At 37.3% G+C, this 16,134-nt stretch overlaps 1 protein-coding gene across 1 annotated transcript in view; it reads left to right on the forward strand.

Annotated features, from left to right (window-relative positions):
* Positions 1 to 16,134, forward strand: part of ATRX (ATRX chromatin remodeler) — a 256,653-nt gene that overhangs the window by 52,459 nt on the left and 188,060 nt on the right. The window contains exon 3 of the mRNA XM_004715899.4: positions 13,906 to 13,961. Within this exon, the coding sequence (XP_004715956.2) occupies positions 13,906 to 13,961 (56 nt within the window). The remainder of the gene's footprint in view (positions 1 to 13,905; positions 13,962 to 16,134) is intronic.

Consider the following 16,134-nt stretch of genomic DNA (forward strand, 5'->3'; position numbering starts at 1 on the left):
AGAGTGAGGCAGTGAGAGAGAGTGAGACAGTGAGAGAGTGAGTCAGTGAGTGAGAGTGAGAGTGAGAGTGAGACAGTGAGTGAGAGTGAGACAGTGAGTGAGAGTGAGTCAGTGAGTGAGAGTCAGTGAGAGAGTGAGACAGTGAGTGAGAGTGAGACAGTGAGAGTGAGACAGTGAGTTGGAGTGAGACAGTGAGTCTAGAGTTTTTTTTTTAATAACAGAAAGAAAATAGCATATATACTCGTGTATAAGCTGAGTTTTTCACACATTTTTAATGCAGTTTTGTGGTAAAATTAGGTGCCTTGGCTGATATTCGGGTTGGCTTACACTCGAGTATATACGGTAATTTGATATGGCAATACAGAAATACAAGAAGTAAACATAAACAATGCAAACCAATCCTAACCCATTACTGTGGAGTAGATTCTGAATCATAGCAACCCTGTTGGACAGAACTTCTCCATACACTTTTTAAGGTTGTAATCTTTATAAAAGCAGACCACCACAAATTTCTCCCATGGAGCTGCTGGCTCAAATAGTCAGCCTTATGATTAGTAGCCAAGTACTTAACCAAACCACTGCACCTCCAGAACTCGTGATTAACAATGTATACTGTATAAATAGATGGGTAAAACAAAATACTTATATCTAATCCAGTTCATATGCTTATTTCAGTGTTTGAATAATTTTGCTTATATTAAGTTTTTTTTCTCCCCAAAGTCTGGGAGTCAAGATAAGATCACATTGTTGTATATAGTTGTTATGTCTTTGGTGTTTTTGCCTTATGGTAGAAGTGTGTGTAAGAAAGCATTTTTCCAATCCAATAATTTTTAAATGTATTATAAATGACATTGATTATTATTTTGTGCATTTATCACCACCATTATTTAATAAGTTACTCCCTGTGTTAGGGTTCTCTAGAGAAACAAAACCAGGACACTTATGATTTTATATGTATATCTATCTATAGATATCTATATCTATCTATAGGTATAGGTATATATATATATGTATAGATATATACAGCATGAAGGAATATAACAGCTTATTAGTCCACACAGCAGTACAGAGGGCTCAGTTTAATTCACTTCCATGGAACAGTTAATATACTGGAAGTCCTTCAACTCATGAGGGTTGCTGGGTCCAAGGTAAGGAAGCAGACAGCTGCATCTTCTGTAGAGTACTATAGAGCAATGCTGGCAGTCCTGCCACAGGCAGCAAACAGCAGGACGTGTCACCAACAGTTAGCCAGACAATAGGATCCGACAGTCCCCAGCTCAAGCAATGTATACACCGGCAGTGTGGCGAAGCAGGTCTTGAAGGAACCCCAAGCTCTAATGACATGATCCACGGGTTGGGTGTCCCATGGGTAGTGCAGCTCACAAGTTGAGGCAGAGAACTAGCTAAGGCAGCCTTACACTGGTCTGATCACAGAGAGCAAGAGAGAGAGATAGAAGCGGTGCTTGCTAAGCTATTTATCTCTTTTCCCTCCAATCAAACTGCGACCTTATTAATCCCACATGTTCTTATTGGCCAGGTTGGCACAATACACTTCTCTATCACCCTCGCATCACAACAGAAACTGAGTGCGTGCTAAGCAATGACTCCTCTTTCCATCTTTCACCTATGGTTGGCAACCACTTATAAACTTTGATCCTTATACATTCGCCTGTTTTAATATTAACAGTTTATGTCCTTTGTTACTGACAACATAATGGTTCATTCATGATATAGCATGTATCAGTACTTCATTTCTATTTTTGGCTTAGTAATATTCTGATATATATGTTTATATTTTGCTTATCCATTATCTTTTGATGGATGTTTAAACTGTTCACACATTTTGACTATATAAGTTGTGTTGTAGTGATCATTGTTGTGTAACTCTGTTTGTGCTTCTCTTTTCAGCTCTTTTGGATATATAAACTAAGAATAGTATTGTCAGATCCTAAACTTCTATGTTTACCATGTTACAATTCCATCATTAATGCATGAAGTTCTGATTACACCACACACTCACCTACACCTGTTGGTTTCCCATTTTTAAAAAATTTAATTTTTTATAATAGTCATTATAGTGGGTGTGAATTTCCGTTTCTCTGTGGTTTTGATTTGTATTTCCCTAATTACCAATGAGGGACTCCTGGTGGTACAATGATTAAGGGTTCCTTTGCTACCTCAATGGTCGGTGTTCAAATCCATCATGCACTCTGTGGGAGAAATGAGTAGAAAACTATGGAGTAGTTTTACTCTGTCACATGGGGTTACTGTGTCAAAATAAATTTAATGTCATACAATAATAACAATGACTAGTGAGTGACATTGAGCACTTTGTCCGTGTGCTCATTGACTATTTCATTCTTTTTCTGAAAAGGGAAATGGCTATTCAAATTTTTTTGCCTAATTTTTAGTGGGTTTCTCCCTCTCTCTCCCTCCCCTTCCCCTTTTGTTGTTAAGTTGCAGAAGTTCTGTATATATGCTGGATATTAATTTATCAGATATGATTCCAAAAATTTTCTCCTGATTGTGAGATTGACTCTTCACTTTGATGACAAAGCCCTTTGAGGAACAAAAGTTTTTGTTTTAATCAGGTCTGATATATCTATTTTGTATTTAAAATATCATTTGTTATTTGTGTTGTTGTTGAGACTGTATAATGTGAGACATAAACCAATGGAACATTTTTCTACATGTACAATTCAGAGACATTGATTACATTCTTCTAGTTGTGCAACTATTCTCCTTTTTTCAGTTGTTCCTCCTCCATTAACATAAACTCATAAACTCCTTAGGTGTCATGTCAAATCTTTTGTTGTTACTTTGACCCCATATGTTTTACTGTTGTTGTTAGATGCCCTTGAGTCAGTTCTGGAGCATAGTGCCCCTATGCAAAATAGAATGAAACTTCGGTCCTGCACGCCATCCTCTCAATGGTTCCTATGCTTGAGTCCATAGTTGGAGCTATTGTGTCAATCCATCTTGTCATGGGTCTTCTGCTTCTTCACCGCCTCTCCACCTTATTAAACATGATATCCTTCTCCAGGACCTGGTTTCGCCCAAGAATATGTCCAAAGTACAAAGTCTTACTATCCTTGCCTCTAAGGCAGTGGTTCTCAACCTTCCTAATGCCACCACCCTTGAATATAGTTCCTCATGTTGTGGTGACCCCCCTAACCATAAAATTATTTTCGTTGCTACTTCATAACTGTAATTTTGCTACTGTTATGAACAGGGTGACCCTGTGAAAGGGCCGTTTGATCCCCAAAGGGGTCTTGACCCACAGGTTGAGAACCACTGCTCTAAGATCTTATTCTGGTTTTACTTCTTCCAGTACAGATAGTTTGTCCTTTTAGCACTCCATGGTACTTTCACAATTCTCCAGCACCACAAATCAAATGCATGAATTCTTCTACAGGCCTCCTTATTCAGTGTCTGTCTTTCACATGCTTATTATGCAATAGAAAATACCATGGCTAGTGTCAGATGCACCTTTACTCTCAAAGTAACATTCTTGCTCTTCAATACTCTAAAGAGGTCCTGTGTAGCAGATTGACCCAATGCAATATGTCTTGATCTCTTGACAGCTGCTTCCATAAGCATTGATTGTACATCCAAGTAAGACAAAATGTTTGACAACTTCAACCTTTTCTCCATTTATCACGATGTTTACTATTGGTCCAGTAGTAAACTTTGGGCTTCCTTACATTGGGTGGTAATCCATACCACGACCACCAATTCTGCAGCCTTGGGGTAGCAGTCATCCGTTTCTTCTCATACCAGGGAGTTTCAGTCTTAATTCCCAGGATTATAGGTAAGTTTCAGGTAAAGCCTAGTCCATTCAGTGGGGCTTCCACATTGAGCCCTTCTGGTGTGGCCTATGAAGGATGCCATGTTCTCTGAAAGGACAGGGTCTAAGGTCACCATAGTTTATAGTACAGAGACTGGGTCACCAAGGGCTGAATAGAAATTAAGTTGAAAGTGTCTAACCATGTACACAGTACCAGGCTTACTTCACTTGGGTTCTATGTAATTTTTGTTGAGGGTGCTTTCATGATGTGAAGTTGCACCTCCCCATTTACTCACTGACAGAAGTGTAATTGTGCCCTTTGAAACATAGATGCTCCCTTCTTCTCACCCATCTTGACTCGACTTTCCAGTAGGCTTCCCTTACCACTTCTGTAGGAGTATCTGTTCATTTGGTATGATCTTATCACAATGTTGAATGGCCCCAAATGGTTGATCATCTTTCCCCACTTCTTGAAGGAGAGACCCCAGTTGAGGTGAGGTCATCCTTAATATGTGCATTCCGAGAGAGGTATTGCATGATTCATGGGTGCTAGGCAGGCTGTCTACCCCACTCTTTGGGAGACTTGATCAGAAGTTCACATGACCTGAGATCAGAAGCCCACCTACTTGTTGGTGTTTATTTATTTAGTAGAGGGCTCAAACAGTATTTGTCCTTTTGTGATTGACTGTTACTCAGCATAATGGTTTCCACGTTCGCTCATGTCATTGGGTGTTTCATGCTTTTGGTATTGTTTTCAAGGATGCATAGTGTTCTATGGTTTCTTTATCCATTCTTCTAGTGTTGGACATTTGGGCTGTTTCCAATTTCTTGCTATTGTGAACTGTACGGCAATAAATATGTGACAGCATACATCCATTCATGTTCTTATTTCTTTGGGATATATGCCTAATGTGGTTTTGCTGGATTTCATAGGTTTTCCATTCCTGTTTAAGGTGTGCCATATCCCTTTCTATAGTGGTTATATGTGGTTACAAGTCAACCAACAGTTTATTCAAGTTCCATTTCCTCTCCAATATTAGACATTTGCCTTTTTTAAAAAAATCGGCATGTCATTGTGGGTGTAAGTGATACTTCATCGTAGTTTTTAATTTGCATCTCCTGGATGATTAGTTATCATGAGCATATTTTCATGTGTTTGTTAGCTATTTTAATTTCTTTGTTGAATGTTTTTTATCATGAAAGACTTGGATTTTTTCAAATGCCTTTCTGCATCAATTGGTATAATAATGTAGATATTTTATTTTTTTATATATCATAGTATATTGACTGATTTTTAAAAATAAAAATGTCAACTCATTACTCTTTTCATTCCTCAGGTAAATCCCACTTGATCGTGTTGTATAATCCTTTAATGTTTTTTTCCTTGGCTTTGCTAGTATTTTGGTGAGAACTTTCAAAATATATATTCATAAGAGGGGTATAGGTCTGTAGTTTTTGGCATCAGTCTCTAGATATAATTTGGTAAGCTGTTCTACGTCTTTTGTTTTTAGGAGTTTAAGAAGGTTCTGAGTTACTTTTGTAAATATTTGGTAGAATCTCTGATATAATTTATTATGCCAGCCTGTCCGATAAATACAATTAGGATTAACTGAAGGGCGGAGAGATAATGGCTCAGTGAGCCTCAGCTTTCTTGTCTCTTGCTCTTTGATCATCGAACCAGTGTGTGGCTGCCTTGCTCGTTCTTTGCCTCAATTTATAGGCTACACTACCTGTGGGATGCCTAGCCTGTGGACTGTGTCTCTGTAAGTTGAGGTCCCTTTAAGGCATCTCTGGAGCTGGGGACTGGCAGTTGGGACTGGTGGTTAGTTGACAGTTGGTGATCTGCCTTGTGATTGGCTGCTGTGCTGAGATAGCCTCACTCTGTAAATAGAGGGCGATCTGGCAGCAGAGAGATGAGAAGGACTGCTAGTCTCTCACAACTCTGAGCCATTTGTAGTGCTTATAATTTAACTGTTCATTTCTTATATTTATCTGTATATAATTTAACAGTTCATTTCTTGTTATATATCTAATTATCTTTATAAATAAATATATTTAATTATCAGCAATTCGGTTTTATCTCTCTAGAGAACCCTGTCTAACACAATCTCCAACGAGGTAGTCCTGCTCCAAACTTTCTTTTTTGGTGGGAGGGTCAAAGGCTATTAACACAATTTTATTGACATCACACACATATCACAGAATTCAGTGGTTTAATCGTATTTTTAAAAATTGTGCGAGCATCACCACAATCAGTTTGACAACATTTTCTTCTTGTACTCATTATTACTTGCTCCCATTTCTCCCTAGCCTCTCCTGGCGTACCACTTGAGGCTTCAATTTTTTGCTGTGTTCTTTCAGTTTAAGATTTGCTGAGTGTTTTCTTCCCTTTTGGTGTTCTAATTCTAGATCTTTGCACATTTCACCATAATATTTGGCTTTCTTTTCTTGGGCTGTTCTTTGTATGTTTAGCTTTATGACTTCATCCTTTCTTCCACTAAATTTAGCCACTCTATGATTTAGAGCAAAGGCCAGAGTTTCTTCTGACATCCACTTTGATGTTTTATTTCTTGTCTTTTAATGATCCTTTGGTTTCTCGTGAATGATGTTCATTATGTTTTCCCACAACTCATCAGGTGTTCTGTCATTGCTATTGAGTGTGCCAGCTCTTTTATTTATTTGTTCTCAAAATTCAAGTGGGAGAGACTCTTGGTTGTATTTTGGCTCTGGTGGACTTAGTTTGATTTTCTTCACCTTTATCTTGGACTTGCACATGAGCAGTTGATGGTTTATTCCAGTCAGCCCATTAGCCTTATTTTAGTTCTTGATATTGAGCTTCTCCATCCTCTCTTCCCACATATGGAAGTCAATTTGAGTTCTGTAGATTCCATCTGGAGAAGTATATGTTTATAGTCTCCTTTTTGTGCTGTTACAAAAAGTTACTTGCTATGAACAAGTCATTGCTTTTGCAAATTGTATCACATGATATCCAGCATCATTTATATCACCAAACCCATATATTCCAAATGCGGTTCCAATCGCTAGTAATTATTGATGTATCTTGATTGCGTATTTAATCAATTTCCAACTGAAATTGTTGGTAAAATTCTTCAATTTTTTCATCACTAGCATTTTCTGCTTGATGCATACATTTGAATAAAAGTTGTTCAGTTAGTTAATTGTGCCAGCCTGGCCGATAATCACATGTGGGGCTGGTTGAAAGGCGGAGGGATAAATGGGTGGTGAGCCTCGCCTTCCTAGTTCTCGGGTCTCTTGTTTTGTGATGGTTGCATCGGGTACAGCTGCCTTAGCAGTTCCCTGCTTCAGCTTGCAAGATTGACTTCCTACAAGAAATCCCCAAGGAGAAGCTACATGGACCTATCCTGATGCAGCCCTGGGTGCTGGAGCAGCCATGTGGAGACCCCTGCTAGTGCTGAGATGCTTGTTCGTTCACTGACTCAGCTTTCCTCCTGCAGTCGGCATCATTGCCTTTGTTTTGTGAGGTGGAGGACTTTGTGGACTGGTGTTGGGTTAATGGGTTATTGTTGGACTTGTGGGCTTGGGCAGCATTGGGTTGGGATGTTTTTGTGATGCACCTTTTCTTTACCTAAAACTCTCTCTTATACATGAGTCGCTGTGGATTTGTTTCTCCAAAGTACCTAGACTAATGCAGTTGTATTGATGGGGTTACCTTGGAGGTGGATAGATAAAAACCTGTCACTGACCACCTTGTACTTCATGATTGATTTTGTGTACCTTTTTTCCCCTGTAAATTCTATTATCTATATTTTATCTTTTTTCTTTTTAAAATCATTTTATTGGGGGCTGGTACAACTATTATCACAATCCATACATCCATCCACTGTGTCAAGCACATTTGTACATTTGTTGCCATCATCATTCTCAAAACATTTGCTTTCTACTTGAGCCCTTGGTATCCGTTTCTCATTTTCCCCCCTTCCCTCCTGAACCCTTGATAATTTATAAATTATTATTTTTTGATGTCTTACACTGTCTGATGTCTCCCTTCACCCATTTTTCTGTTGTCTGTCCCCCAGGGAGATGGTTATAGGTAGATCACTGTGATCAGTTCCCCTTATCTCCCCCCACATTTCCCTTCCCCTCTTGGCATCACCACTCTCAATATTGGTTCTGAGGGGTCTATCTGTCCTGGATTCCCTGTGTTTCCAGTTCTTATCTGTACCTGTGTACATGCTCTGGTCTAGCTGGATTTGTAACGTAGAATTGGGATCATGATAGTGGGGGTGGGGTGGGAGGAAGCATTTAAGTAAGAATTTTGAATCCAAGCCCAATGGTTTCAAATCCATAACTTTGGGATAGTAAAACATTTGCTTGTTCTCAAACTAGGGTATTTCAACCTTAAGTTCAAGGGCGTGTTTCAGTTCTCTTAATTGGTTTACAGATATGTTTAAGGCAAAGTTCAGTTCATTTTGTGTGGTTTCCAAATTAGATAATTCCGGTGTGGCCTATGACAGCTGTTTGCACCTTGAAAGGTCAGAAACGTGCCCAATTAGAAAGGTCAAAAGTGTCCAATTAGAGAGAGGTCTTAATAAGTAATTTTAAGCCGTTTTCCCAAAGGCATGTTGCCCAACCTGGTTAACCTACCCACAGGAGTGAATCACTTCTGAGACGGACATGTTCCCCTGTTCCATTGCCCCTGACCTCTGGACTTAAATTTCCATTGAAGTTCACTAAGCTACCCTTATAGGAGTGTCTGTTGATTCGGGGTGACCGTAGAACAGTGTTATATTGGCAGGGAATGATTGATTTTCTCCCTCTCCCTTCAGCATGAGAAACTGACCCAGCTGAGGTGACGTACGCCTCTGCCAGAGTGGTTTTTAAGATGTACAAATACGAGGCTAATAAATGATTCATGAGTATTAGGCAGGCACAGCACCTTGTTGTCTTGGAGACCAGATTAGAAGATTACATGACCTGAAAATGAATGCCAGCTGTTGTCTGGATGTTTATACTTTCAGTAGTGCTCGCATATAATATTTGTCCTTTAGGGGGTTATTTTTGTTTACTAATTTAATTTCTTAATTTGTTAAGGGTTTGTCGAGATTTTCTGTTTATTCTTGAGTCAATTTAAGAAATATGTACGTTTCTTGAAATTTGTTTCTTTCATGTAGGTTTTCTAATGATGGCATGCAATTTTTATTGCAGTATTTTCTATTTTTATATCTATAGAGTAAGTTATAATGTTCCTACTTATATTTCTGATTTTAGATGTTTTCATCTTGCCTCAATTCTTTGGCAGTCTAGTCAAACTTTGCTGATTTTATTGGTCTTTTAAAAATATCCTCTTCTGGTTTTGTTGATTCTGTTTTTGTATTTTCTCTTATTCTCTTTTATTTGTATTATTTTTTTGCATTGTTCATTTTTTTAGACTCTTATTTCCTCTAGTTGCAAGGCGAGGCTATTAGTTTCTGATCTTTGTCCTTACTAGAAGTGATTACACAGCTATGAATTTTTCTTTGAACACTGTGTTCTTTACTTTCAGTAAGTTTTGATATGTTGTAATTTGCTTCATTTACCTTTTAATGATTTTCTGATTTCTGTTTTGATTTTTTTCTTAGCTGTTGTATGTTACTCACATTTTGTATACTATTAATTTCTAATTTAGTTTGTGCTTGAAGAAGATACTTTGTATGATCTCAGTTAAAAATTTTATTGAGTATCGCTTTGTGACCTAATCTGTTGTTCATACTGTAGAATAATCTAGATACTTTTGAGAAGACTATGTTGTTCTGTTTTTGTGTAGAATGTTATATCAACCAGGTAATTGATTATAATATTATAAGCAATATTATATATGTTATATACATAACATATATTATAATATTCAGGTCTTCTATTTTCTTATTTATTTTTTAATATGTTCTATCAATTATCCCAAATGTTTATTGACACCTGCATCTGTTCTTATAGAGGGGTTTATTTCTTCATTTAATTTTGCAAGCACATATGCAATTTGAGCCCTATATGTTAGATGTATATTTGTAATGTCTTTTAAAATAATTTGCGTTGTTATTGTTGAGAATATACTAAGTAGAATTAACAAATTCAACAGTATCTGCATGCACAATTAAGTAATATTGATTATAGTCTTTGAGTTGTGCAACCATTCTCACCCTTCTTTTTTGAGTTGTTGTTCTTTTATTAACATAAACTCACTGCCCTATGTTTCCTAGCTAATCATTTGAGTTGCTTATGCCAATTTTATCTTAAAAGACCACAGTATTCAAGGTAGACATTCTTCTTCTTCTAATCATTTTATTGGTTGGCTCTTACAAATCTTATAACAATCTATCATTCAATTGTAATAAGCACACTTGTACATATGTTACCATCAACATTTCCAAAACATTTTCTTTCTACTCGAGCCCTTGGTTATCAGCTCTTTTCCCCCCACCCTCCCTCTCCCATCCTCGTGAAGCCTTGATCAATTATATATTATTATTGTTATTTCGTGTCTTGTATTGTCTGTTGAAGGCATACATTCTTTACTAGTTAAGCTGAACAACTATTTGGATGTAAGACTTCAAGGTGTGTTTTTGTCTCACAATTTAAAGCTTATCTCAGATTAGTTAGCTTCTATGGCTCCAGGAATTGCTGGGTCATGTGCTGTTTATCTTTTCAGTTGTTTAAGCAATTGATACACTTTCCTCCAACAGCCATACCTTTTTGGATTCATACCAATAGTGGGTATGGGTAAGGATTCCAATTTCCTCACAAATTAAGCTAACTTTTGTGCGCGCGCACACACCCACCCACCCACCCTTTTAAGTTAATCTGAGCAGTTGTAATGGGTATAAATGATACTTCATAGTGGTTTTAATTTGCATTTCTCTGATGGCTAATGACTTTGAGCATTTTTTAATGGGTTTTGTAGCCAGTTGAATGTCTTCTTTGGTGAAATGTCTATTCTTTTGCCCATTTTATAATTGGCTGTTTGTGTATCTGTTTTTAGCTTGTTGATCTTTTATATATACTTTTGTTATTGGTTTCTTTTTGAATATATGCTATTATGAATTTTGTGGTTTTAGTTTACAGATTTTAGGTCCCGATTCCATTTTGAATCTATTTTTGTGTATGGTGTGAAGCATGAATCATAGTTCACTTTTCTGGTATATTTTAGTTGAGTAATTTATCACCAGTATTTTCATACTTAAGTTGGAAAATGGATTGTGGAGTTGGTTGTATTAGTCTTCTGTTTGATAACGCACTGTTGTTATTGTTAGGTATTTCGGCGTTGATTCCTATTCATCTACACTCTGCAAAGCAGAATGAATCATTGTCTTGTGCCACAGTACTTTAAGTATAATTTGCCAGCACCATAATTCAATTGCATCAATTCTTTTTCAGTTTTCCTTATTTATTGTCTCATGTTCGCATGATTGAAAAGTCTTTTTCACCTTAGTCCTCAAAGTGATGTCCTTGCTATTCAAAACTTTAAATAGATCTTGTGCAGCCAGGTGGCCAAATGCAACATGTCATTTGATTTCTTGACTGCTGCTTCCATGAGCCTTGACTGTGGAGCCAAACAAAATGAAATCCTTGACAATTTCCATCTATTCTCCATTTATCGTGATGTTGTTTGTTGGTTTAGTTGTAAGAATTTAGGTTCTGTACATTGAGTTGTAATCTATACTGAAGACTGCATGCAGCGAGTGATTTTCATCAGCATGTTCTTGAAGTCCTCCTGACTTTCAGCAAGTAAGGCTGTATGTCATCTGCATATGGGGTGCTAATAAGCCTTCCTCCAATCCTGGTATATCATTCTTCTTCATACAATCTAGTTTGACTATTTGCCCATCGTACAGATTGAAAAAGTATGGTGGGAGGATACAACCCCACACACACCTTCCCTGATTTAAAACCATGCAACATTCCCTTGGTGTGTTTGCACAGCTGCCTATTACTGTTCTATGTACAGATTTTGCATGATCATAATGAAGTGTTCTGGAAATCCCATTCTCCTCACGGCTACTTGTATTTTACAATCTACACACTCGAATGTCTTTGTATATTCAATAAATACACAAGTGTACATCTTTCTGATATTCTCTGCTTTTAGCTAAGATTTGACGTCAGCAATGAAGTGCATTAATGCCATGTCCTATTTGAATTCTGCTGGAACCTCTGGCAGCTCCCTGTAGATGTACTGTTATAATAGCCATTGTTGAATGATCTTTAGTAAAATTTTATTTTCATTGTTCATAAATTTCTACAATCTGTTCAGTCACCCTTTTTTTTGAATGGTACAAATATGGATTTCTTCCAGTTGACTGACCATGTCAATGTATTCTAACTATTATGGCATACATAAGCAAGTACTTTTCAGATTCTTAAAACATTTCAATTGATATCCTGTCACTTCCCGGAACCTTGCTTGTTGTTAATGCTTTCTTGATCACAGTGCTACCTCTTGAAATGGTTGAATATTGACCAGTTCTTTTTAGTACGGTGGATCTGTTTTCCTACCACTGTCACCTACATCATTCAATTTTTGTTCATAGAATCTTTCCATATTAGACCTTAAGGTTTGAGTTTTTCTTTAATTTTTTTCAGTTTAAGATAAGCTGAGCTTGTTCTTCCTTTGGCTGTCTAATGCGAGGTCTTTACACATTTTGTTATAATACTTGTATTTTGCTTTTTGAGCTGTCCTTTGAAAATTGATATGCAGCTCTTTTACTTTATTTCCTTGCTGTAGTTACTGTATGTTCAAAAGGAAGCTTCAGGGTCTCTTCTGACATCCACCTTGATCTTTTCCTGCTTTTTGACTGTTTAAGGAACTTTTGCTTTTTCATGTATAATGTTCTTGATGTCATCACACTGCTCTTATGTCTTATGTCATTAGTTTTCAATGTGTCAAGTCTATTATTTTTCCCCCAACAGTTTTATTGGCATGTAATTTACTTATATAATTCTGTCTAAATCTGTACTTGAGATGCTCTCTAAGTTCAGGTGGACTGTACTCACGGTCATATTTTGGCTCACATAAATTTGTTTTAATTTTCTTTAACTTCAACCTGAACATGCTTATATGCACTTGATCCTCTATTCCACAGTGAGCCCCTGGTCTCATTTTGGCCACTAGTAGTGAGTTTCTCCATCATCTCTTCCCATAGATGTAGTAAGTTATATTCCTGTATATTCCTTCTCGTGAGGTCTATGTGCACACTTGCCTTTATGTTGTTGAAATGAGGTATTTGTGATGAAGAAATTGTTATTAGAAAATTCTGTCATGTGATCTCTAGATTAGTTTCTGACACGAGGCTTTGTTTTCCAACAAATGTTCCTTTCTTTTGTTTTCAACTTTGTATTCCTTTTGCCATTTATCATCAATGCATCTTGATTCCATGTTTGATCAATTTCAGATGGAACAAAATGGTACAGTTCTTTAATTTCCTTATCACTAGCTTTAGTGGTTGATGTGTACATTTTAATAACATAGGTGTTTGGAGACTTCAAGATAGCCCTTGAAAAGTTGTTTTCAATGATGAGTGTCATTCCCAGCACAGGAACCCATATGATTGTCTGATGCAACATGGCTAAAATACGTTCATTCAGCTCACTAAGATATCAATCTTTATGTTGACCATTTCATTTTTGATCACTTCCAATTTTCCTAGATTCATACTTCGTATATTCCATGTTTTGTTTAATAATTGATGTTTGTAGCTGTTTATTCTCATTTTGAGTTATGCCTCATCAGCAAATGAAAGTGTTGAAAGCTTTACTGTTTCCATATCATTTTAGCCTTCCCTATTTACATTTTGAGTACCTTCCATCCTGCGGGATGCATATTCTTGCACTCTTACCTGACAACGTGCCACCGTAAGTCTTTCAATGGCTAATCCCTCAAAAGCAGACAGCCTGTTAATCCTTTTTCATAGTTAGTTTTTAGTGTGAAAGCTTCCTTAAAACATACTCACCTTTGGTGACCCTGCTGCTATTTAAAATACTGATGACATAGCTTCCAGCATCACAGCAAGACGCAAGCCTCCACAGTGTGACAAATTGACAAACAAATGATGGGATAATGCATGTACAACATAATGATCTTACTAATTTACTTTTTTTCTTTTTAGATAAAACCAGTGGACCTAGTACTAATTCTGATGTGATGGAAAACAACAAGGAAGAGGTAGGAATACATTGGAGCATATTAAAAAGAATTTTTATTCAGCCAGTTCTAGTATATATGATCATACTGTGTTTTCTTAGTATGTGCTCTTTGTGTTTATGCCACTTTGTTTCAACGTTCCACAGAAATAATGCATTATATGATTTTTGTTATCACATTCTCCTCCGGTGAGATATCTTCCAAAGAATCTTATGCAAAGTTTTTATAGCGGCATGTAGAAAATATTACTGTAGCACAGTTAGGAAAATACATCAGGGCAGAAAGGACATGGTTGGGAAATAATACTTTTTTAACAAACATGTTTCTACAAGTATCATTAAAGAAGTGTCATGATTATACTTCTTTTTGGGTACTTAGCTGTGTTGAGAAAAGAATCATATCTTGCTTTTGGTGTTCATTCAACAGTTGACCTAAACTCAGCTAACTGAATGCTTGTTTACAGATAGTTACTGGTACTGTTTCCATTGGTGTGTGAGTGAGAGGACATGACTGATTTTGAGTTCGCTTTAAAGTGGACACCCACAACTTCATTATAGCATAATTATTGAAGCTCAACTTAGGATGACGATACCCATGAATACATTATGGTTTGGGGATGTTTATTTTCTATCTACTGTAAAAAACAAAACAAAAATAGACACTGGCACAACAAGGTTAAATTTAGTATCTCAGATCATGTGGAATGCATTCCATGTCATATGCTATGATAGAGAAAAATGACATATTAAGGTTGTGTTAGATTGGGTTGACTAGAGAAACAAATCCAGAGACACTTGTGTGTAAGAGAGAAATTTATATCAAGAAGTAATTATGCATCAACAAAACATCACAGTGCAATCCAGGTCAAGTCCATAAGTTATATATTAGCTCATTTGTCTGATACTAATATATAAATTCCCCTTCAGACTCACACAATACATGAAATGATACCCAACACAGGAAGATCACAGACTTGTGGGTGGAAGATTTTGTGGATCCAGTGGCGGTGGAAGGATCTCAAATGTGTTGGCTGCCATCAGCAGGGGCTCCATGTTACTTGTTATTAGGAAGGCGAAGTATAAAGAGTGTGTCCCCTTCCAGGGAGGAAGAGAGCAAACTCCCAGAATCCTCATGAGAATGCCACGGCCACAGAGATGCATCAATCAAGCTTTGACCTGATTGACTGGCTAGACTCCACCCCTATAGCCTATTTATCAAGTTGACATGAAACTATGTAACTACCACAGACCACCCCTTGTCAACTTGACACCTTTACACAACTATTTAGCCATGCATCACTTTAAAACAAACAATATTAAAATCATATTTGTACCTGTCAGGGTAAAACTAAAATGCATGCAATTCAAAATGTGCCAGCCTCATTTAAACATAATAGTCTATAGTTGAACAAAACAACAATATTCTTTGCATAAAATTGCAGTTAAGTGAACACCTGCACCATAATCCTTTGAACATAATCCCCCATGTATGAGTTTGTAACCATGTCTTTGTCCGCCCCATTTTGGGTATCCATTTTCTATACTGCCCACTTATATCAACCTAGTGCTCTAAGGAGACACTCATATTCTTTGATGTGAAGAATCTTCATTCCACGTGTGAGTCTGCATCCATAAGCAAAGTCAAATCAGGACAGGCCGTCCATAATGTCAGTAGCAATATGCACCAATTCACAGGCTTAAAAATCTTCTCTTCATCTGGTCTGATTTTGGTCAACTCAGTATGGGCCGCCTCACTTAGGTTCACCAGGTTGCCCAGTGGCTGCCTTACCTTTAGACCATGGGCCCAGTCACCAGTTTTAAACAACCCTGTCCCCCTTGTGCTAGGTCATGAATTTCAGACCAGTCAACCATCTCTCTTCCCCTCTAGTCCTTGTTATCACTGGTGTCAGTGGCCAGACCTAACTCCTCCCTCTACTGGTGATTTTTTCTCACTTCCACTCAACAAGTAGACCTAGGTAGTCACCTAGCAAGCCTTTCCGGCTGCCCACAGACTTCCTTTAACATTTAGTCCTAGAAAGGATAGTTCCTTCATGCTCCAAGGTTTTCCAGCTTTAGGCACAAACCACTAGTTCTAAATTAAAAAACCAAAGGGTTCCTTTTTTTTCTTCAGTCTGTCAACAGCCCCTTGGCAAGTCTCTGAATGCAAATGTCCTGAGGATTCCAAAGCTGTGGGT

This window comes from Echinops telfairi, unplaced genomic scaffold (assembly GCF_000313985.2).
Source record: "Echinops telfairi isolate 266 unplaced genomic scaffold, ASM31398v2 ScPeMD7_34;HRSCAF=130, whole genome shotgun sequence".
Lineage (NCBI taxonomy): Eukaryota > Metazoa > Chordata > Mammalia > Afrosoricida > Tenrecidae > Echinops > Echinops telfairi.